The sequence below is a fragment of the Lagopus muta genome, chromosome 33 (genome assembly GCF_023343835.1).
Source record: "Lagopus muta isolate bLagMut1 chromosome 33, bLagMut1 primary, whole genome shotgun sequence".
Lineage (NCBI taxonomy): Eukaryota > Metazoa > Chordata > Aves > Galliformes > Phasianidae > Lagopus > Lagopus muta.
Genome location: NC_064465.1, coordinates 630,881 through 649,681, shown reverse-complemented (window position 1 = coordinate 649,681; position 18,801 = coordinate 630,881). Strand labels below are relative to the sequence as shown.

The 18,801-nt window shown below is 47.5% G+C and overlaps 2 protein-coding genes across 7 annotated transcripts; one reads left to right on the top strand and one right to left on the bottom strand.

Annotated features, from left to right (window-relative positions):
- Nucleotides 1-89: 89 nt before the first annotated feature.
- Nucleotides 90-15,052, bottom strand: LOC125686240 (tripartite motif-containing protein 10-like). 6 transcript variants are annotated; one of them, XM_048930018.1, is made up of 41 exons: nucleotides 14,958-15,052; nucleotides 14,244-14,385; nucleotides 13,056-13,534; nucleotides 12,101-12,153; nucleotides 11,993-12,013; nucleotides 11,680-11,700; nucleotides 11,576-11,596; nucleotides 11,458-11,478; nucleotides 11,243-11,263; nucleotides 11,119-11,139; nucleotides 10,846-10,866; nucleotides 10,611-10,631; nucleotides 10,464-10,484; nucleotides 9,995-10,015; nucleotides 9,680-9,700; nucleotides 9,565-9,585; nucleotides 9,423-9,443; nucleotides 9,164-9,184; nucleotides 8,760-8,780; nucleotides 8,594-8,614; nucleotides 8,353-8,373; nucleotides 7,447-7,467; nucleotides 7,259-7,279; nucleotides 7,160-7,180; nucleotides 6,682-6,702; nucleotides 6,277-6,297; nucleotides 6,023-6,043; nucleotides 5,526-5,546; nucleotides 5,332-5,352; nucleotides 5,056-5,076; nucleotides 4,553-4,573; nucleotides 4,308-4,331; nucleotides 4,196-4,216; nucleotides 3,986-4,006; nucleotides 3,544-3,564; nucleotides 3,390-3,410; nucleotides 3,256-3,276; nucleotides 3,020-3,040; nucleotides 2,561-2,581; nucleotides 2,448-2,468; nucleotides 90-2,106 (listed from the first exon to the last, which is right to left on the bottom strand). In XM_048930018.1, exons 4-41 carry the CDS (start codon nucleotides 12,111-12,113, stop codon nucleotides 1,595-1,597), a joined length of 1,284 nt encoding a protein of 427 aa, XP_048785975.1. In that variant the 5' UTR covers nucleotides 12,114-12,153; nucleotides 13,056-13,534; nucleotides 14,244-14,385; nucleotides 14,958-15,052; the 3' UTR covers nucleotides 90-1,594. The 6 variants fall into 6 exon arrangements, with proteins under 6 accessions (XP_048785975.1, XP_048785976.1, XP_048785980.1 ...); XM_048930019.1 differs by having other exon boundaries at nucleotides 13,056-13,216; nucleotides 13,292-13,534; nucleotides 14,244-15,017; XM_048930023.1 differs by having other exon boundaries at nucleotides 11,680-11,697; nucleotides 14,244-15,017.
- A 51-nt stretch (nucleotides 15,053-15,103) lies between these two features.
- On the top strand, nucleotides 15,104-18,652 carry RACK1 (receptor for activated C kinase 1). Its single transcript, XM_048930031.1, has 8 exons — nucleotides 15,104-15,317; nucleotides 15,828-15,999; nucleotides 16,775-16,922; nucleotides 17,214-17,309; nucleotides 17,435-17,545; nucleotides 17,753-17,893; nucleotides 18,259-18,369; nucleotides 18,522-18,652. Exons 1-8 carry the CDS (start codon nucleotides 15,209-15,211, stop codon nucleotides 18,585-18,587), a joined length of 954 nt encoding a protein of 317 aa, XP_048785988.1. The 5' UTR covers nucleotides 15,104-15,208; the 3' UTR covers nucleotides 18,588-18,652.
- The last annotated feature ends 149 nt before the right edge of the window (nucleotides 18,653-18,801 follow it).

Below are 18,801 nucleotides of genomic sequence, written 5' to 3'. Positions count from 1 at the left end.
GCAGACGCTGCCAAGGAAAGTCTGTGAGCTGCAGAGGGGCTGGAGAGCCCCGCGTGGAACCAGCTGGAGAAAGAAACAAATGCTCCAGAGAGTCTCGAGTGGTTTATTGTGAGCTGGGAACCACCAGCTGCCCATCCCACAGCGGGGCAAAAGCCAAGATTTAATTATTATTATCATTTTTTTTAACCAGGTGGCCAAGAACACGAGAAATCCTATGAAAGTGCAGCGAAAGGTGAAAACCAAAGTTCCCCAAATCTTGGGGTGGCTTCAGTGATGTCCGTAATTGCCTACCTCCCATTTCAGCTGGGCCCACAATGGTCTCAAGCACAGGTTTGACTCCTCGATGGGTTTAGGGCTCCCAGTTTAGGCTCCCTAGCCTTGCTAGAAGCAGAGCTGCAGGGTGTAAGCCACCCCAAACCTTAAAACCACGTGGCGTTATGGGTTTTCACCCCAGAGCTTCATGCCAGCTTGCTCTTGGATGAAGGGTGATCCATTCTCCCGTAGGACTCACGCATTCCCCAAAGTCTCCTGGACTCTGGTTGGAATCAGATCATCTTCCCAAGCCAAATCTCAGCCCCATTTCATCTCTTCTGAGCACAGACTTCTCCTTCAACAGCTGATGGAGAGAGACGGCCACGTGGATGGCAGGGTGCATGTGTTGTATATTTTGCTTTTTGCACTGAGAGGAGACAAGCTGCCCACCAGCAGAGCTTCTCCGCAGAAATTTACACCAGCTGCTGAGACAAAACACCAGCGGTGATGTAGGCAGCGACTTACCCTGGTGCCCACCTCTCTCCATCAGGCCAAAGAGGCCCCCATCCTCTCTGTGGGTCATTTAACAGCCCTAGAGGTTGGAATTGCAATCAGGAGGCTTTGGATCCAGGGTAGGGGCTGCTCATAGAGACTCCATACGTCAATGGGGGTCACCATACGTCAATGGGGGGGGTCACCTCATGTCAACAGGGTACCCCCATATATCAATGGAGGCCACCATATGTCAATGGGGGGCACCAGACATCAACAGGAGCCACCCTATGTCAATGGGGGGCTGGCAGATACCAACTGGAGCCACCCCATACATCAATGGGAGCCACCTCAAGTCAACAGGGGCCACCATACGTCAATGGGAGCCACTTAATGTCAATGGGGGCCACCTCACCTCGATGGGGGGACACCGGACACCAACAGAAGCCACCCCATATATCAATGGGGGCTACCTCTCATCAATGGGGGGCCACCATACATCAGTGAGGGCCACCTCATGTCAATGGAGGCTACCTTACATCAACTGGGGCCACCTCATGTCAATAGGGGGTACCAGACATCAACAGGAGCCACCCCATATGTCAATGGGGGCCACCTCATGTCAACAGGGGGCACCAGACACCAACAGGAGCCACCCCATACATCAATGGGGGCCACCAGACATGACACACGGAGGATGTTGATGATACTGAGGATGAATTTCCTTTCCTTTGCATGACGACGGTTGGTTGGGAAGGGGGAGAATGAGGTTTTGATGCTGCTTTTTCCTGAGAGTTTTTCCACCCTGATCTCGAAGAGCTGCTGTAAGGCACCTCCAGGGATTCTGGGGTTATCGGGGCAGCGAGAGGGAGCCCAGCTCCAGCCAGAACCACGGCCGGAGCCGCTCCCCACCGAAGGAGGTCAGAGGAAATGTGAAGATGGGGATTTGGTTCTCAGCATCAAAAAACGCCACCTCACCCCATTCGTAGTCCAGAGAGATGCGGATCTTTTTGGGAACCCTTGGCAGGTTCAGTGGGGTCGGAGGGGAGGTGAGGGCTCTGTTCTTGTACCCCCATTGCTGCACAGCCCAGATCCCTTCGTCAGGGTTAAAGCTGATGGCTCCTTTCCTCGGAAGGGACTCCCTGCTGACCCCGACGGCGCAGTACTGCCCTTCTGTGAGATCCACCACCCAGCAGTGCCTCCCAGAGCTGAAGGTTTCACAGCCCAGCACGCAGGGATCGGCGTCGAAGCGCTCGGGGCCGTCGGGGGATTCCTGCAGGCTGTATTCCCATCGGATGCTCTTCTGGTCCTCGGAGAGGATGAGGCGAGGGTGGGCCGTCTCTGGGTCCAGAGTCACGTTTACTATGGAAAAGAAAGAATTCAATCTATTTGACTCAACTCTGCTTGAGTCCTAATAGGGTGGCTCGGTCTTTGTGGAGCTCAAGGCTCAACAGCTTGATGTTCTACTTCCCTGGGGGTTCTACTTCTACTGGGGGTTGGATCGATGATCTCTGGAGGTCCCTTCCAACCCCTACAATTCTGCGATTCCCCTACGCATAAATGGGGTCTGCAATACCTCCACAGAGGCCCAATATATCCCACCTACATGTCTAATCTGGATATTTCTACATTGCAGACATTTAAAGGACACGAGCTCCTGGATGGGGTCTGCAAGCAGAAACCCAATGAACCAAATGACTTACCCAACTTTTCTTCGCTTCTTCCTAAAAATGCGTAATAAGAAGATGGGAGATTAACAGTGACACAAACTTAAAATGAAAAGGGATGCTGAAAGAAGGGAGAAAAGGGCACTCACTGTGTTCCTCAAAACATTTTCCTAAAAAGAAAAAAGAAATTAATTAGCTTTTTCTTTTTCCTGATTCGCTGAGGAAGGCTGGGAATTCATGACCCGTTTTTTGAGCACTTGTGGGCTGTTTCTGTGATGCTGAAGTCCATCTTTTAACTGACATGGGGGCTAAATGAAAACATGAACCATTCTTTAAGCTGTAAGGTTAAGCCTGATGGACTCCACGCTTGATGGAGGCGTGAAAAAATTCAGTGTTCCTTTCCTGGGAAAGTTGTAATTAATCCCATCACATAATTGGGTATCGGGGAGATGATTGATTCTGAAATGTCTCCAATTTCAGACCGGTTTGGATGCAGGTTATCAAACTGTGCCTTCTCATCTCGTGCTGCTCTATGTGCAAATCTCCACAGCTGTCCCAAAAGCCCCCAAAATCTCTCACGCGCCGGAGACGAGGAAGGAGAAACTCACTTGCTTTTGCTCTGTAGTGCTCTGAAAAGAGGAACAACAGAGATGGCTGTTATCCTCTTACGTTGTGACTTCCCATGATTTGGTCTCAAAGCAAACCCGTATTTCTGTGCTTTGTGACTGTTTGCTTTATGGCAACTCGTCATGAATTATAATAACAACATAAACACGTGTATTATACATGAAAATACAAATAAAAACAGCATTATCACTGGGTGTGAGTTATAACCGTGACTCACCCAGCTCTGCAGTGAGTTCATCTGGAAACATGGGGAAAAAACACAGGATTTCCATTAAGTTTGGCACCAACACGGCGGTAAGGATCTTCCCAACGCACCAAAGTCCATTTCTGGGGGAGGAGGTTGACACTCACCAATTCTTCTCTCTTGTTTTTCTGAAGAAAAGGAGGAGAAAAGGAAACCAGAGCTGTTGTGACACATAGGTTGTACATCCACCTATGATGTATATCCAAAAACTGACTGCAACCTGCGTGCATTGGTTTTGCTGGAGGGCAGAACAACACTCACCAACTTCTGCGGAGAGTTCACCTTGAAAGGGAATAAAAGCAGTGAGTTTCATTCCTTCTTACAATTAAAGTGAAAGTCACGATTTCACATGCGGGATCCCTGAATTCTGACATTCCATCACTGGGGGTTTTTTCCATGGTTAACCTGAAAATGGGACCTAAAGCAAATGGAAACTAAAAATGCAGACTATTCCCTTGTATTCTGTGGATGTATCGTTGGTGGTTACACCACTTCTAATGGAATATTATGGATTTTGGGTATTCTTAGGTACCCAAGGATCCAAGCCCTTAGGAGAACACGAGATGGGACCTGACGCTGTGTTTGGGCGCCTGAATCCTCCCCCAAATTCTATCACAAACCAAATCCTCAACCCCATCAATCCCAAACGGCACCACCAGGCTTCCTGAAGGCACCACAAGCACAGGTGGAGGTGGACACGCACCGATTTTGGCTTCATGCTCTCCTAAAAAAAGGGAAAAAGAGAGAGAAAAAAAAAGGAAAAGTCTGTATTTCTGCGTATAGAAGATGAAGAAGGGATAATAACTGAGTATCAGAACAAGGGCTGCTGCAGAATTCCCATCCCATCAGCATGCTTAGGGGGGATTCCTTCAGCCAACAGGTTCTCCAGCAATAGAAAGGCAACGATGCTCACCCCTCTCTGGATCGCTCTCCTCTAGGAACATGAAGGGAGAAAAAAAGAGATCAGAATCCAAACCACCCCTTATTTTTTGGGGGGGCAGAAGAGGGGGAGGAATCTCACGTACCAACTTCCCGGCCCCTCAATTCCTCTGAAGAGAAGAGAAAAAGCAAAATGTGAATCACCTTTAGTGCCATAGATTACTGCACCAACTCATCGCCATCCCGCCCCTGTTTTCCCTGCTATTCATCCCAAAGATCCTCTTTGCCCCATTCCTTCTGCAGTTCTCTCTTTGAGCACCACGAGACAAAGCAGGGAAACACACACAAAATACCCAGCATCAGTTTTGTGGAAGAAATGGAAGCAACTCACCGAGCTCTTCCGACAGTTTCCCTTAAAAAGGAGAAAACAGAATTGGGTGCCATCCCAAGGATGCTCAATGGGCCACGATGGGGGAATTCGGGGACACCAAACCCTCTGAGATGGGCTGAAACCTTCACAATTCTGCATTTTTAAAATACTTCCATTCCATTTCCCCATTTTCCCCCCTCAAATCATTAATTTCCTCCTTTCCCCCCCCCACAAACAATTCCATCCCATTTCCCCTTTTGCCCCCAGATAATTCCATTCCATTTCCCCTTTCCCAAATTCCATTTTTTTAAGAATAACTCCATCCTATTTCTCTTCTTCCCCCAATATTTCCATTCTATTCCACCTTCTCCTTCCAAACAATTCCATTTATTCCCATTTTTCTCCATCCTGCTCCTCTTTCTGTTGCAGTAACTCCATTTCCAACAACACAAAGCCCCAACAGGGGCAGCAATCGCAAACATCCCCAGCAACTGCATTTCTTAGCAAACCCAAGTGCCACTTACTAATGAGGACGTCCTGCTCTCCTAAAAATTAAACAGAAAAACAAAGAAAAATGAATAAATTTCATTTCCTCCCATTTTGCCTATTCCTTCCCAACGTGCCCGGAGGAAAAGAGTCACCCGGTTTTGCACATAAGGAAGGAGATAAATAAATAAGGGCATTTCTCCTCCTTTTCTCGTCTCCTGTGGTCTCCAAGAGGAGATTTTTGGGGCAGACTCTGGGATTTTGCCTTTCCCATTGGGGGGAATCACAGCTGTGGGGCAAAGAAAGGGACTTACGGGCATCGGAATCGCGGTCCTCTGCAAACAGAAGGGAAAAGGAAGCATTCATTTCCAGGAAAAATAATAATTACTCATTTTCCAAAGCACTGATTTCATTAATGTTGTGTTTTATCCCCTCCTTCCCCCCCCCCCCCATAAAAAATATGTTTTGTTTTGTTGCTGGATTTACTGATGGAAATTGATGCACTTACCAAGCAGCTCAGTGAGGCGCCCTTAGAGCAAAACAGGGAGAAAAAGGGGGGGAAAGAAAAAAGGAAGGAAAAGGAAAAGGAAACAAAAAGAAAAAGTAATTAAAAATATATATTAGTTCAAAGCAGTGCTTTTTAACACCGGTGATACAGAAATAAGGACTGAGACACCGATGCTGTTGGGCTGAACCCAAAACAAAGTGTTGACCATCACCATTCAGGCTCCCACGTGGAATCCAACCCATTTCATGACTCAAAAAACTCCATTTTTTATGATTTTTTTTTTCCCCTTTTCATTCCCTTTTCAGCAAGGAAGTGGAATTGTTTCCTTCCAGCCCCAAATTGCTGGTTTTTTTCTATGGGAAATTCTCTATTCAGTACATAGGATTTCAAGCACTCCGCATTTGGGTTAAGCCAAAAAACCCTCAAATCATCGAGTTTATTTTTTGTATCACAGAGGAAGAACTTTTCCATCATAAAAGAAAGAAGAAAACACTCACTTATCTCTGCTTCATGTTCTCCTAAAAGGAAAAAGGGGATGAAGAAATAGGAATTACTGCTTTTGATCCACACTGCATCGTTGTGCTGCTACTGATGCTAAGATTCTTGGGTTATTTTATTCCTTTTTAAATTGCTGCTGATGCTAAACATATAAAATATTAAAAAATTATAAATATGTGTATATTGAATTCATAAAATTCACGTTGTGGGGATGAAGCCCAGCACAGCCCCCTGGCTTTGGGGTGACACTTACTGATTTTCAGATCGCGTTCCTCTGCAAATGAGAGAGAAATAAAGAGAAATCAGGGCCTGGCTGTGCTCAGTTCACAGCGCAGACATTCAGGTTCATCTTGAGGTGATTTTTCTTGGCTCAAAATCTGCGTTTTTGGGGTCGGTTTTGTTCATCTGAGCCTTCGATTTGAAATGTGAGTCTAACAGAAATTGCCCCCATCCCATGCAAAACTTCAGAGATGTGAAAATAACCCCAGATCAACACAACTGAGCTGAAGGAAGAAGGAAGGAAAGGGGGGGGAAAGGGGGCGGAAAGGGGGGGGAAAGGGGGGGGAAAGGGGGGGGAAAGGGGGGGGAAAGGGGGGGGAAAGGGGAGGAAAAATCCCCCCAAAAGAGAAAACCAAACCCAAGGAGGGAATTTCCTTACCGAGTTCCGCCGCGTGTTTCCCTTAAAGAGAAAAGAAATGGGGATTCAATGGTTCAGATCTTCTCCCAGTGCCATCACTAATTAATTAACATCAATATATATCTGCTCATTAATTAATAGTAATATATATGTATATCTGCTCAACATTGCCAAAATTGTGATGTTCAATGAGTCACGCTCAAACGTGCAGAAATACGGATTTAAAGAATAAATCCCCAATGGGAAAAGGCCTCAGGTGGGAACATTTTGGGGTCTCATTCCTGGCTGTGTTTCCCTGAGCCCTTGCACAGAAACCCAGAGACATTTTCACTCTAAAAGCCCAAATCCCCCGAATCTCAGCCCCCAGCAGTGCTGGTGCTCAGGTTTGCTGCTCATCACCTTCAGAATTAAAACACGCTTTTGGTGGCTGCCGCACATGGAAGCATCAAAAAAAATTCATTACATTGAACCCTTAATGGGGAAAATTAAAGGCACTTACGAAGTTTCCTGCTGTAGTCCCCTAAAAATAAGCAGAAACAAGGGATTATTATATATCTGATGAACCATTTTTGCTCACATCGATGGGGGAGAGACTCACCAACTTCTGCAGTGAGCTCCCCTTAAAAGAGAGACGAAAAAGAAATGTTATTTTCAAATTTAGCCTTTTTTCTGTCGATTCACAGGCAACTGATGGTGAATTATCAGCAATTTGACCCCAGCTTCACATTAACATTAAACTGATGCAGTTTCCTCCTTTCCAATGGTGGAAGCAAGCCCCTCACGTACCGATTTTGGTGTGACGCTGCCCTGCAAGAAGAGAAAAGCCAAAAGGGGGTTATTTGCCATCGTTTGTGCATCCCAAATTCAAGCCCCTTTATCATTAATTTCCTGGTGTGGGCTGGAGGCGAATTTGCTTTGATGGATGCGATCCACAGCTCCAATTATATGGTGTCAATTTGGGGGGGGTTCGTTACTTCTTTAATTGTGCCTTTAGGATATTTAGTTTTGCATCAGGTCAAGGAAACACGTGGAAAAAGGCAGAAATAATTAAATGTGTTATGATAATATAATGCATATTATAATAATATATTACATACATTAGATATAGCATCATTTTATATATATATTATATTACATATTGCATGGTTAATATATACTATGCATATATTATAATATATAATAATATATAAACATATATATGCATATGTAGCATATAGTACATAATAAACATAATATATAGCAATCATACAATATTTTATAATCATATTATAATTTTATGATTAATTATAATCATAATTATATTATACATTAGTATTATAGTATATAGTATATATATTATTATATTATATTATATATATTATATATATAGTATATATAGTATATGTAGTATATATATATAGTATGGTATTATATATTACATATTATATATTATATAATTTAGTAATAATATATAATAATATAAAATATACATCATATATGTCCCACCCAATAATAATAACTAACATAATAACATGCATAAGGCAGGCATTGATGCATGCTAATAAACAAAAATAATAACAAAAAATGCAATGTGGAAAAAGGCATGAACAAATAACAGTGCAGCAATCTGTATGAGCAGCAGTAATAATATTGATATATAATACCACTAATAGGTGATAATTAAGAACACACACAGAAAGGCAACAGACTCACCGAGTTCCACTGTGAACAGCCCTGAGAGCAGAAAATGCCATCAGACCCCCTTGCATTGCTGAAACACCCCGAGATTTTCCCTCCCCCCTTTGAAATTTGGCTTTGATTTCCCCAATATCTGCAAAGATTCCCTCAAACGACCCGAATTCTGTTGGATTTGAGGAATTCCGGCCTCATTTCCATGCTGAAACAGCAGGAAATCACCCCGAGGTGGAGGAACAACACGTGGAGCCGCACTTACTGATGGTAGCATCGCACTTAGCTACGGAAAACAAGAAGGAAAAATGAGTCAAAGCAGATTTTGATCGGTTTTCAGGTTGTCCTGACCTCTATCAATCGGTTTATTTCCACTTACTTCCATAAATACCTCCATTTATTTCATGGGAATGGGGAAGAAAAGGGCTTACCGAGTTCTGCCGTCAGTTTGCCTGAAGAAAAAGGGAAAAATTAAAGTTTGATTTACATCGGATCCCTTCTTTTCCCTTTCGGAAGTGAAGTCGTTCAGGAGTTCAGAGGATCTGTCAGTAGGGATATTTGTTTTACATCCAATTGATCTTCTGGTTCACAGCAATAAGGTGCTCGGGCAACGTAGCACAAAGCGTGCCATAAAGCCGTTGGTAAAAACACAGCGCTGCCATCAGGCAGGAGAGGAAATAGGCAAGAAAGGCACGGATTCGGGCACGACCCCCATTTAGGATCAACGTAAGGGGCGGAGAAAAGCAAAGTTTGGGGAAAACCGTGCTGAAAAGGAGAGATTTTAGGGGCACGGCGAGGAAAAGCCACGTTTAATCAGGAGGAGGAAGGCACTCACGGAGCTTGGAGTCACGGTCCCCTAAATGGGAAAGAAAGGAGGGAAAAAAAGGTTAAAATACACATTTTTCACACTCCTGCCCTCGGATGGCAGCTCTGCTCAATGCAACGCTCGTTTTCCCCACTTCCCCCCCCCCCCTCCCCGTTTTTATTCCATTGCAAATGAAGCGAAGCACAGAAACGAGCTGCCTGGGTGCAGAGTTCCCGTTTTTAAGGGCTTTCAGCCCAAAACCGTGTGTGGATTTAACGGCACCACTCACCCAGCAGCGCAGTCAGTCTGCCTATGGAACAGGGGAAAAACAAACCAACAGAAAAAAAGCCATTATTTTAATTAAAACAGCGAAAAAATGCAAGTCTGAGAATGCAAAGAAACGGTTCAGACTGGGGGAGAAAAGGACTTACGAATTTCTGCTGAGAGTTTGGCTGCCAAGGGGGAAAAACCGACAGGATTATCTGCCTGTATCACCGATCCCTTCCCCAAATTAAAGGGTTTTGGCCCCCAAAAGGTGACACTCACTGATTTTCCTATCGCGTTCCTCTGGGAAGAAAAGAGAAAGAAGAAAATTAATATTAATCACTTGCATTTCCTCCACCCATTGGCCCCAGCACACTCAGATCATTGCTTTTATTTCTCACCTCCCAGTCTATAAAAGCCAAAACCCCACTTTTTTGGAGGACATTTACTCCATCCTCAACAATAAACCCCACGTTTCTCACGCATCAGAAATCAATTCTTCAGATAAAAAAATAAATCCAAATATTCTTAAATAGCCTTAAAAATACCCAAAATGTTCTTAAATATGAGGGGGGGGGGAAGAGCAGCTCCACTCACTGAGCTTTGTGTCAACGTCACCTGAAAGCAAGGAGAGAAAATAAATGGAGGAATGCAGAGCAGCCCAAATCCAACCAAAATTATCATTTATTTCCTCCATTCTCCAAACTTTCTGTTCTTTTCAATATTTTACCCCTTTCATCCTTTTTTTTCCCCCCGTTTTTAAACTTTATCCCAATGCATCCCTCATTTGTGTTTTAAAAGTAAGGCTTTTTAAGGGCATCTGCTTTCATTCACCCTGATCTTCAAGCAGAGGAAACCCCAAACTCTTCACACAGACACACATATACGCAAATATATGCAAATATATACATACATATGAATGAATGAGTACATCTATAGGAACTCATGAGCGCATCTATAGGAATGAATGAACGTGTGCATACATACACTTCCATACACACATTTTTCCACTTCACACCCAGCACTTTTGCAGAATTAGGGATAATTTAATGGGAATAAACCTTACCAAGGTCTGATGTGAGCTTTCCTTAAAACAGAGAAACAGATGAGCATTAGTTGCAATTCTGACACATAACAAAATGCGTTCACTGATTTCTCCCCCAAGCAAGAACCCATCACCCCCAATTAATTCCAGAAGGAAAATGGCACTTACTGATTTTCCTATCACGTTCCTCTGGAAGAGAAAACAAAGAGAAACGCTGTCAGAATTCCACCTGGTGGAACCACCTTCCAATTTGTAATCATTGCAACCTGCAGTTGTGAGGGGTTGGAGCCTCCTCCCAGCCCAGGTTGGGTTACATTTGTGTGTGTTTATGGGGGGAATAAGCATTTTTTTCCCCTAAAAACCCAGCAGAGAAACGAAGCAGAGAGCAAAGGGAAGCACTCACCAAGCTCTGCAGTCAGATTGTCTTGAAAAAGAGAAAGAAAGAACCATTTCTCATGGGCTTCGCCATCCCTTGGGTCAGAACACAACGTCACCCAACGACCACCATTTCTGCAGCCCCTCTGTTGGCTTTTTGTTGGTTTTTACCCCAATATTCGTGTGAAAAGTGAGGGATAAACCCCATGGGAACCAGCTTAAGATGCACAGAGCCTTTATTGGTGGGAAGCACAAATAGGGCTCTATAATCACACACGACACGTAACCACAAATGACTTACCAATCTCAGCCATGAGTTCCCCTTAAAACAGAGAAAGGCATCAGAATATCCATTAAAAAAGGGGGAGATTGGCTGGAAGTTGACCTCTGGGCCAACCCCCAGCCCCCCCAAAGAGGACACTCACCATCTTCTGTGTCACATTCCTCTGGAAACAACAGAGAAATGGATGTGGGTTAACCCCGAGGAGCAAAAAGGACCCCCAAAATGCCCAAAGCTTTGCCCCCTCCTCTTCCAGTTCTGCATCCTGACTCAGATGCCGACAAACCCAAGAGCTGAAGGGCTTCTCCCAGTCCCCACTGTTGCACCTTTGCACCTTGACAAGAAGCCCAAGGCACTCACCGAGCTCCGTGTCACTCTCTTCTAAATGGAATAAAGAGAGATGAATGCACACCTTGGTCATCGTTGACGGTAAAGGTGTCGAGACGTGCATTCAGACTGAATAAAATAAGCGACTTACCAAAATCTTCTGTTAGCTTCCCTTAAAACAGAGGAACTCGCGTTAATTCAGGCCCTCCACACTCAGATCTCACCATAAAGGCAGAGGAAAAAAAGGGCACTCACTGATTTTTGCGTCCCATTCTTCTAAAAGAGAGACAGAGAGAGCGCTCAGCCCTGCGCCCCTCTCTGTGGGTGCTGCAAAGTCCCCTCCAGAGGCACTTCTGCACCCATTTAATGCTTTTCTATTGAAAATAATAGTCCAAAAATCGTACTGTTCATGAATTTATCTAATGTGGGGTTTGTTTTCATGTGTTTAAGATATGGGCAAGTGTAAACATAAGGGAAGAATAAAGGAAACGGGTATCAGTGGGAGGTACGTGTATCCCCTATGCATGGAAAGGGACTTTTTGATGGAAACAGGAAGAAAATCACTCACCAAGATGCGCGTTCCTCTTCCCTGAATGAGAAAAAATATGGGAAAAATGAGAAAAAAAACAGATCTGGAACATTGGTTTGCTGATAAACAGCACCTCGTGAGCTCTACCTGATGCCATCATCACGTCCTCTTCCCAGTCAGAACCACTTCCAAATGTCCACCTGATGGGAGAAGAGGAAACATCGTTAAAAGATCACAATTAGGAGACAAGCAGACCTGGAATCTCCCACCTTCCTGATGCCCAGAATGAGTGGGAGATAAAGGCCTAGAAATAAATGGGAGAAGGGATAAATATTTGGGGTCACTGATGCTTTATGCTGCTTTTCTCAGTTTGTGGACTTTGTCATTGGAAATGGTTTTTGGGTCTGAACTGGGAGGATTGGTGAAATTGTGGCTGAGATGATTTATATCTGAATCAAAGGAATCTGCTGACCCCCAAAAGGGGCACAAAAAGCCCTCAGGCATCTCTGTCAGTTGTCCACAGCACCATAAATTCCACTCTATCCCATATGCAGACCACACCAGGAAGTTGTTACGAGTTCATCCCTATGTTCACAATGGCATCAGTGTCCTAAAAGCCCTAAAAATTCCTATTCACTACAGTGGCAGAGGTGAAAAAGCTGTGAAAAAGCAAAAAGCCCCACAGGAAAAGCAGAAATCTCAATGGGAATAGGCAAGAAATCGCACAGGAAAGGCAACAGATCCCATAGGAAACATCAGTCAGGCTTTGTTTGCTGTGTTCTACCCCTGTAGATCCCACTGGGGTCTCAGTCAGATAAATGCTGTTACGAGGAGCTAAATTTGTGCCAAGAAAGCAGAGGAAGCAGCTCCAATGATTTCTGTGTTGCATTTCCCTACGAGAGAAATAATGCAGAAGAACCCATTGCTCTTTTAATCCTTCCCCTGCTTTCCAGTGCTGTCGGATTCAGGTACAGGATTCTAAAAGGTTGTTTTGCTCCTCGCTACCACAAACGGATCGCGTTTCTCCTGCATCTCCCAGGTCCCACAGAGCCAATAGGATCCCCCCAAATCCTGGGCTGTGGGAAGAAAGAGAAAGGCTTACCCCGACCTGCACCGTAGTCACGTTGCGCCTGCTTTGCTCCTTGCTGCTGTGATGGTCACGTCCGTGGGGGGCTGGAGATTTTTTGGCAGCTCCCAGTTTGTCCCAGGAGGGCAGGAAATGGGTATTTAGGATTGCTGGAGGGATTGCGTGTCCGCAGGGAGCTGGAAGGGGTCACTGCAGGCACGACAGCTGTGCTGGCAGCAGGGGGACGTTCCCAGAGCTTAATTATAGCCTACCTAAATGCCGAGGAAGGCAGGAGGGATGGGGAGCTCTGTATAGACAGGAACAGGTTTCTGCAGGGAAGGGTAGAAATAGAGGGGAGAGCTGGTCGCCTCTCTGTTCTCATCCATGGGTTGGTTGGAGGATGTGGTCTGTGAGCAGACCCCAATCCCAAATGGGGCAGCACTGGTTTATGGGCACCAATGGGGCAGCAGCCACTCCTGGCCCCAAATAACGTGACAGCACTGGTGAGCAATGCCCTAAAATAAAGAGATATGAAATGAGCTCATGTCTATTCCTTTCTACTTTGCCCCTCCTGCTCATCAGGACAGAGGGCACCTCCTCCCCCACCCGCAGTTTCTCAGCATTTGGGATTATTTCACAGCATTTCCTCCCGGCTTCCTTCAATCAGCCAAACAAGCACGAAAATGCAGCGCATTCCCACAGATAAACTCCTATTCCTCTATTTTTTTTTGCTGCTGGACAACATGAAACGATGTGAAGTTAATAAAGGATGTCTAAGGTTGTTGATCTCACTCTGAATTGAGTCAGTGTGGGACCTTTGCTGCCTCAGAAGTAAAGAAAGAAGGACACGTGTGCAATATAAGAATTTCAGAAGGGATTTGTCAACCTCCAAACCCAAAAGGGGATGAGTGGATGGAGAAGGGGTTTGTTATGGTGATAGAAAGGGAACTGTAGGGGCACCCGAAGGGTTTTCCCTTGGAAGAATGTGGCTGCTGGCTCCAATCTGGGCTCTTTACGTCACTCAATGCTTTAGGAAAGCAAATCCTCCTGCTGTGATCCAGCAGAAAACCCTGGGAGAGATTCCTTCATTCCGGAGAGCTGACGCCCATTTCACCTTTGCCATTTGAGGTCTCCAAATCTGGAATGTCTGGAGTGAAATTCAAGAAGCTGCACTCACAGGGCTCTGAAAAACGACGTGGTGGTGTCCAACAAATGGCTCCTTACCTACGGGGTCATCCAAGCAAATCATTCCCACTACGGTGCTTGATGAGTCATGCCTGTTTTGGGGCAATTTTCTGGATTTTAAGACACATTGGCACTTCAAGATGCGTTATTCCTGGCTCTGGAAGCGTGTCTTGGCTGAATGCTGCAAAAAATATGAACCTAAATGGGTTTAGAAAGGGCCAAGACTGAATTATTTCCTGCTTTAGGGATTTATCTGCGTGAGTATCGTCAAATGGGGACCAAAGGTTTTATGTTAGGTGATAAAACCAAGGTGAAAATGCAAAACTGTTGCTGGAAAAAGACAGATCTAATAATAAGAATGATCTGCTGATGAGGACAGATAGAAAAAGGCTGATGAGTCAAAATGGGGGCGGAACACAAAAGGACGCCAAAAATTTGTAAACATCACCATCAACCACTGCTCACTGGAATGGGTGCTGAGCAATGGGGAGGGGTCACAGCCCCCAAACAGCAGCGTGGGAGGGATGGGAAGGGAAGGGAGGAGGACCCAGTGCTTCCCTGTTTGCCTTCCTGGGTCAGATCCTGCTCAGGCATCACAAAGTTGGGCTGGCTGTGGGATGCAGGACAGCTGCAGGTGATGAGCACAGGCTGCACGCCCCGCTCTTCCCTGTCCTGGCACAACAGGGATAGTAAAAATATTAAATATGAAAGGCTGAATAATAGAAAATGTTAAAGAAGTTGCCCTGCCCGCACCTCGCGTCCCTGCTGCGGCAGAGAAAAGCCTTCCCTGTCCGCCTCCAAAGCCCATTCCCTCATTCAGCGTGCCCCTCTATGGGCGCCGCCATCTTGACCCCCTTGCCGTACAACGCAGCGGCTACTTCCGCTTCCGCCGGAAGTCACCGCCCTCTTTCTCTCTCCGCGCTGGCGGCCATCGCAGGCGGTAGGAGCGGATCGGGCCGAGCCCTCGATTGAATCCGCTGCCATCCTCCCGTCCCGCCGCCGCCATGACGGAGCAGATGACCCTCCGCGGTACCCTGAAGGGCCACAATGGGTGGGTGACGCAAATCGCCACCACCCCGCAGTTCCCGGACATGATTCTCTCCGCGTCGCGGGGTGAGGGCCGCGCCTGAAGGGTTCGGGCCTGGTCCGAATGGGGGGGGACGGAATATGGGGGTGAGAGGAGGGACTGGGAGGCCCATGGGGGATGACAATGAAAGTGGATAAGGGGAGACAACGGTGCTTGAGGAGGGGGCTGTGGGGGAACCATGGCAGGGGGGAGATGGAGGGTGCAGGGCTTGGGGACAGGGAGCTGCAGGGCGGGGAGGGAATTGTGGGGCCTACAGGGGAGCTGAAGGGGAATAAGGGGAGACCATCAGTGGTAGAAGAGGGGGCTGGGGGGGAACCATGGGTGCGAGAAAGGGGAGATGGGGTGTGCAGGGCTTGGGGACAGGGAGCTGCAGGGTGGGGAGGCTGCTGTGTTTGAGGACATAGGGAGGGGTTGGAGGGTTGAGAGGAAAGGGTGCTCTGTGTTACCTTCACATTGCTATGGGGGAAATAAAACCCTGTGAGGACAGGAATATGAGAAGGGATGGAGCTGATGGTGCTGCCTTTCCCCCCTTCCAGACAAAACCATCATCATGTGGAAGCTGACCCGTGATGAGACCAACTATGGGATCCCGCAGCGCGCCCTGCGCGGCCACTCACACTTTGTCAGCGATGTGGTCATCTCCTCCGATGGGCAGTTTGCACTGTCGGGTTCGTGGGATGGCACCTTGAGGCTGTGGGACCTCACCACGTGAGTCCTGGGGACAAAAGGGGCTTCGGGGTGGAGGGGTTTGGGGCAGAGCTGGGCGCTGTACTTTGTTTGGGGGTTGAGGTGGGTGAAAGGTGTGCGATGCAGCGTGAAAATGAGGTGAGTTCCTCTTAGGTTGGGTGATAAATCCTGCTGGGAGGGAGGACCGAAGCGGTTCCTCCCTCAGCTCCCTCTCCCAGTGATTACACCTGACACAGTGTGCTGATCCTCCGGGATCTGAGGACACGTCCTGCAATTATGATGGGAGAGAAGCAGGTGGAGCAGCATGGGGGGTTTGGTTCTTCCTTCACCATCACTGTGGGGTACAGACAGGAGCAAGCAGGCTTTTCTTTCAGTGTGATTTTGGGATGCAGAGTTTGGAGTGAGGTTGGAGCAGCTCCAGCTCTTCTTTCACTGCGATTTTTACTGTGCTGGAGGAGAAGAAACTCAGGAAGCAGAACTACCTCAAACCTCCAAAAGCATTCAGCATTTACACTGCTGTGTCCATAGAAGCTGAGTTTTATATCCTAAACTCCTCACGGTTATTCCAATCCCATATCAAAAGCTTTGGCACCCTTAGCATTCCTGTTTGGAAGGAGAAAAGGAGCCAGCACTCTTCAACCCACATGGAAAGCGCAGATTGCCCCGTTTTATCTTGCTTTTCATTCAGAATTCAGGCAGTGCAGCAGGATCTCCTCAATGGATGCGAGGCTTAATTAATTTAATGTGCTTTGCTGAGCTTTGTCCCTCCTGTGTGACCCCCTTGGTGTCCCTGCAGAGGAACCACCACGCGCCGCTTTGTTGGCCACACCAAGGATGTGCTGAGCGTCGCCTTCTCCTCCGACAACCGCCAGATCGTTTCGGGCTCCAGGGACAAAACCATCAAACTCTGGAACACTTTGGGTGTCTGCAAATACACGGTGCAGGTGAGGCAGCAGGTCTGAGTTCTCATGCTGTGAAAACAAACCCCTTTCTGCTCGTTTCTGAGGCCGTGTTCCCACGTTTCTCTCCTCGCTGTGTTGGTTTCGATCCATAATCCACAGCTACCAGCTCCGGCCTGATGATTAGAAGTGACACGGTGACCTGCTGACCTTTCTTTTTGGGGGGTTTGAGGACACGTCCTGCAATTATGAGGGGCTCGTGGAGCGGTGGGATGCAGCAGCTTGGGTTGGGGATGCTTTTCGTTGCTCTCAACCCAGCGCTGTTCCTCTCCTCAGGATGAGAGCCACTCCGAATGGGTTTCCTGCGTGCGCTTCTCCCCCAACAGCAGCAACCCCATCATTGTCTCCTGTGGCTGGGACAAGTTGGTGAAGGTGAGAGGAGCGGCTCCTTTGGGGTCTGTGCGACGTCCTGGGGAGGATTTGAGCGGTGATCAGGAGAGGGTTGGTTGTTTTCTCCTCCATATTTCTGACCCTGCCACCTTTGTACCCTCGTCAAGGTTTGGAACTTGGCTAACTGCAAACTGAAGACAAACCACATTGGCCACACAGGATATCTGAACACGGTGACCGTCTCCCCTGATGGCTCCCTGTGTGCTTCTGGAGGCAAGGTACACCCTGGGGGGAGACAGGCTGAACTGCAGCCTATTCTGGTGTCCTCACAGCTCAGTGCTGTGCCTCTTATTATCCCGTGACAACTCACCCACATCTCACTCACAAACCGAGAGCTGTTTCCGTGCCGGAAGGTTTTAGAGGGACAACTGGAACGAAGCCATGGGTTTGATGGTTTGCTGTGATTCCTCTTTGCTGCCCCCCAGGATGGCCAGGCCATGCTGTGGGACCTGAACGAAGGCAAGCACCTGTACACTCTGGATGGAGGGGACATCATCAACGCGCTGTGCTTCAGCCCCAACCGCTACTGGCTCTGCGCTGCCACCGGCCCCAGCATCAAGATCTGGGTATGGAACGGCCCTCTTTCCCCCCATAGAACCACTTTTCTTATCCTGTGGATTTGGGGGCAGCTTTGCAGTCGAAATCCTCGCCCTGCCCCACCAATCTCGTGGTGCAGAGCCCTTTTGGTCACGTGGGATGGGTCGCCTTGGGGGCACTGTCCTCATCCCCCGCATCTGGAGGGTGGTGTGGGGCATTTGTGGGGCACAGCCACTGCTGTGCTGTGATGAAACTTCGATGCCATCTGACTGCATCCCTGTGGGGAAACCCAGAGGCTGTTTCTGAGCACCCCACTGCCTGTTGTGAGTTGGAAGGGTTGGGTTTGGCTACAACAGGAACTTCAATCCCTCACGCTCTCTTCTGTCCTGCACAGGACCTGGAAGGCAAAATCATCGTGGATGAGCTGAAGCAGGAGGTGATCAGCACCAGCAGCAAAGCTGAGCCACCCCAGTGCACCTCTCTGGCGTGGTCTGCGGATGGGCAGGTAGAAGCATCCCCTCCTCCTCGCAGCCTTAAAACTCCCCGCTCCTTCTAGCACCTCTGCCTTGGGGAGCTGCCTCCTGAGGTCTTTACCTTCGTACCCTGAAGGCTGATTTCTGTCTCTTCCTGATCCAATTCCTCCATTTCTCTCCTCAGACGCTGTTTGCTGGTTACACAGATAACCTCGTCCGGGTGTGGCAAGTCACCATTGGAACCAGATGAGGACGTGGCAACAGCACACAGATTTTATGCACAAAACTCAATAAAAGAGCGCTCTGTTGAGCTCACGGCTGCCTCATGTCCCGTTCTGGACTTGGCACCAAGGCTGTGCCCACAGCTGTAAGGATGGGGACATCGGTGCTCTCCTCTCACATTTGGAAGAAGGGACTCAAACGTCTCCCTGAGCCCTTTGTGGAGCAGTAGCAGCCCACAGTGA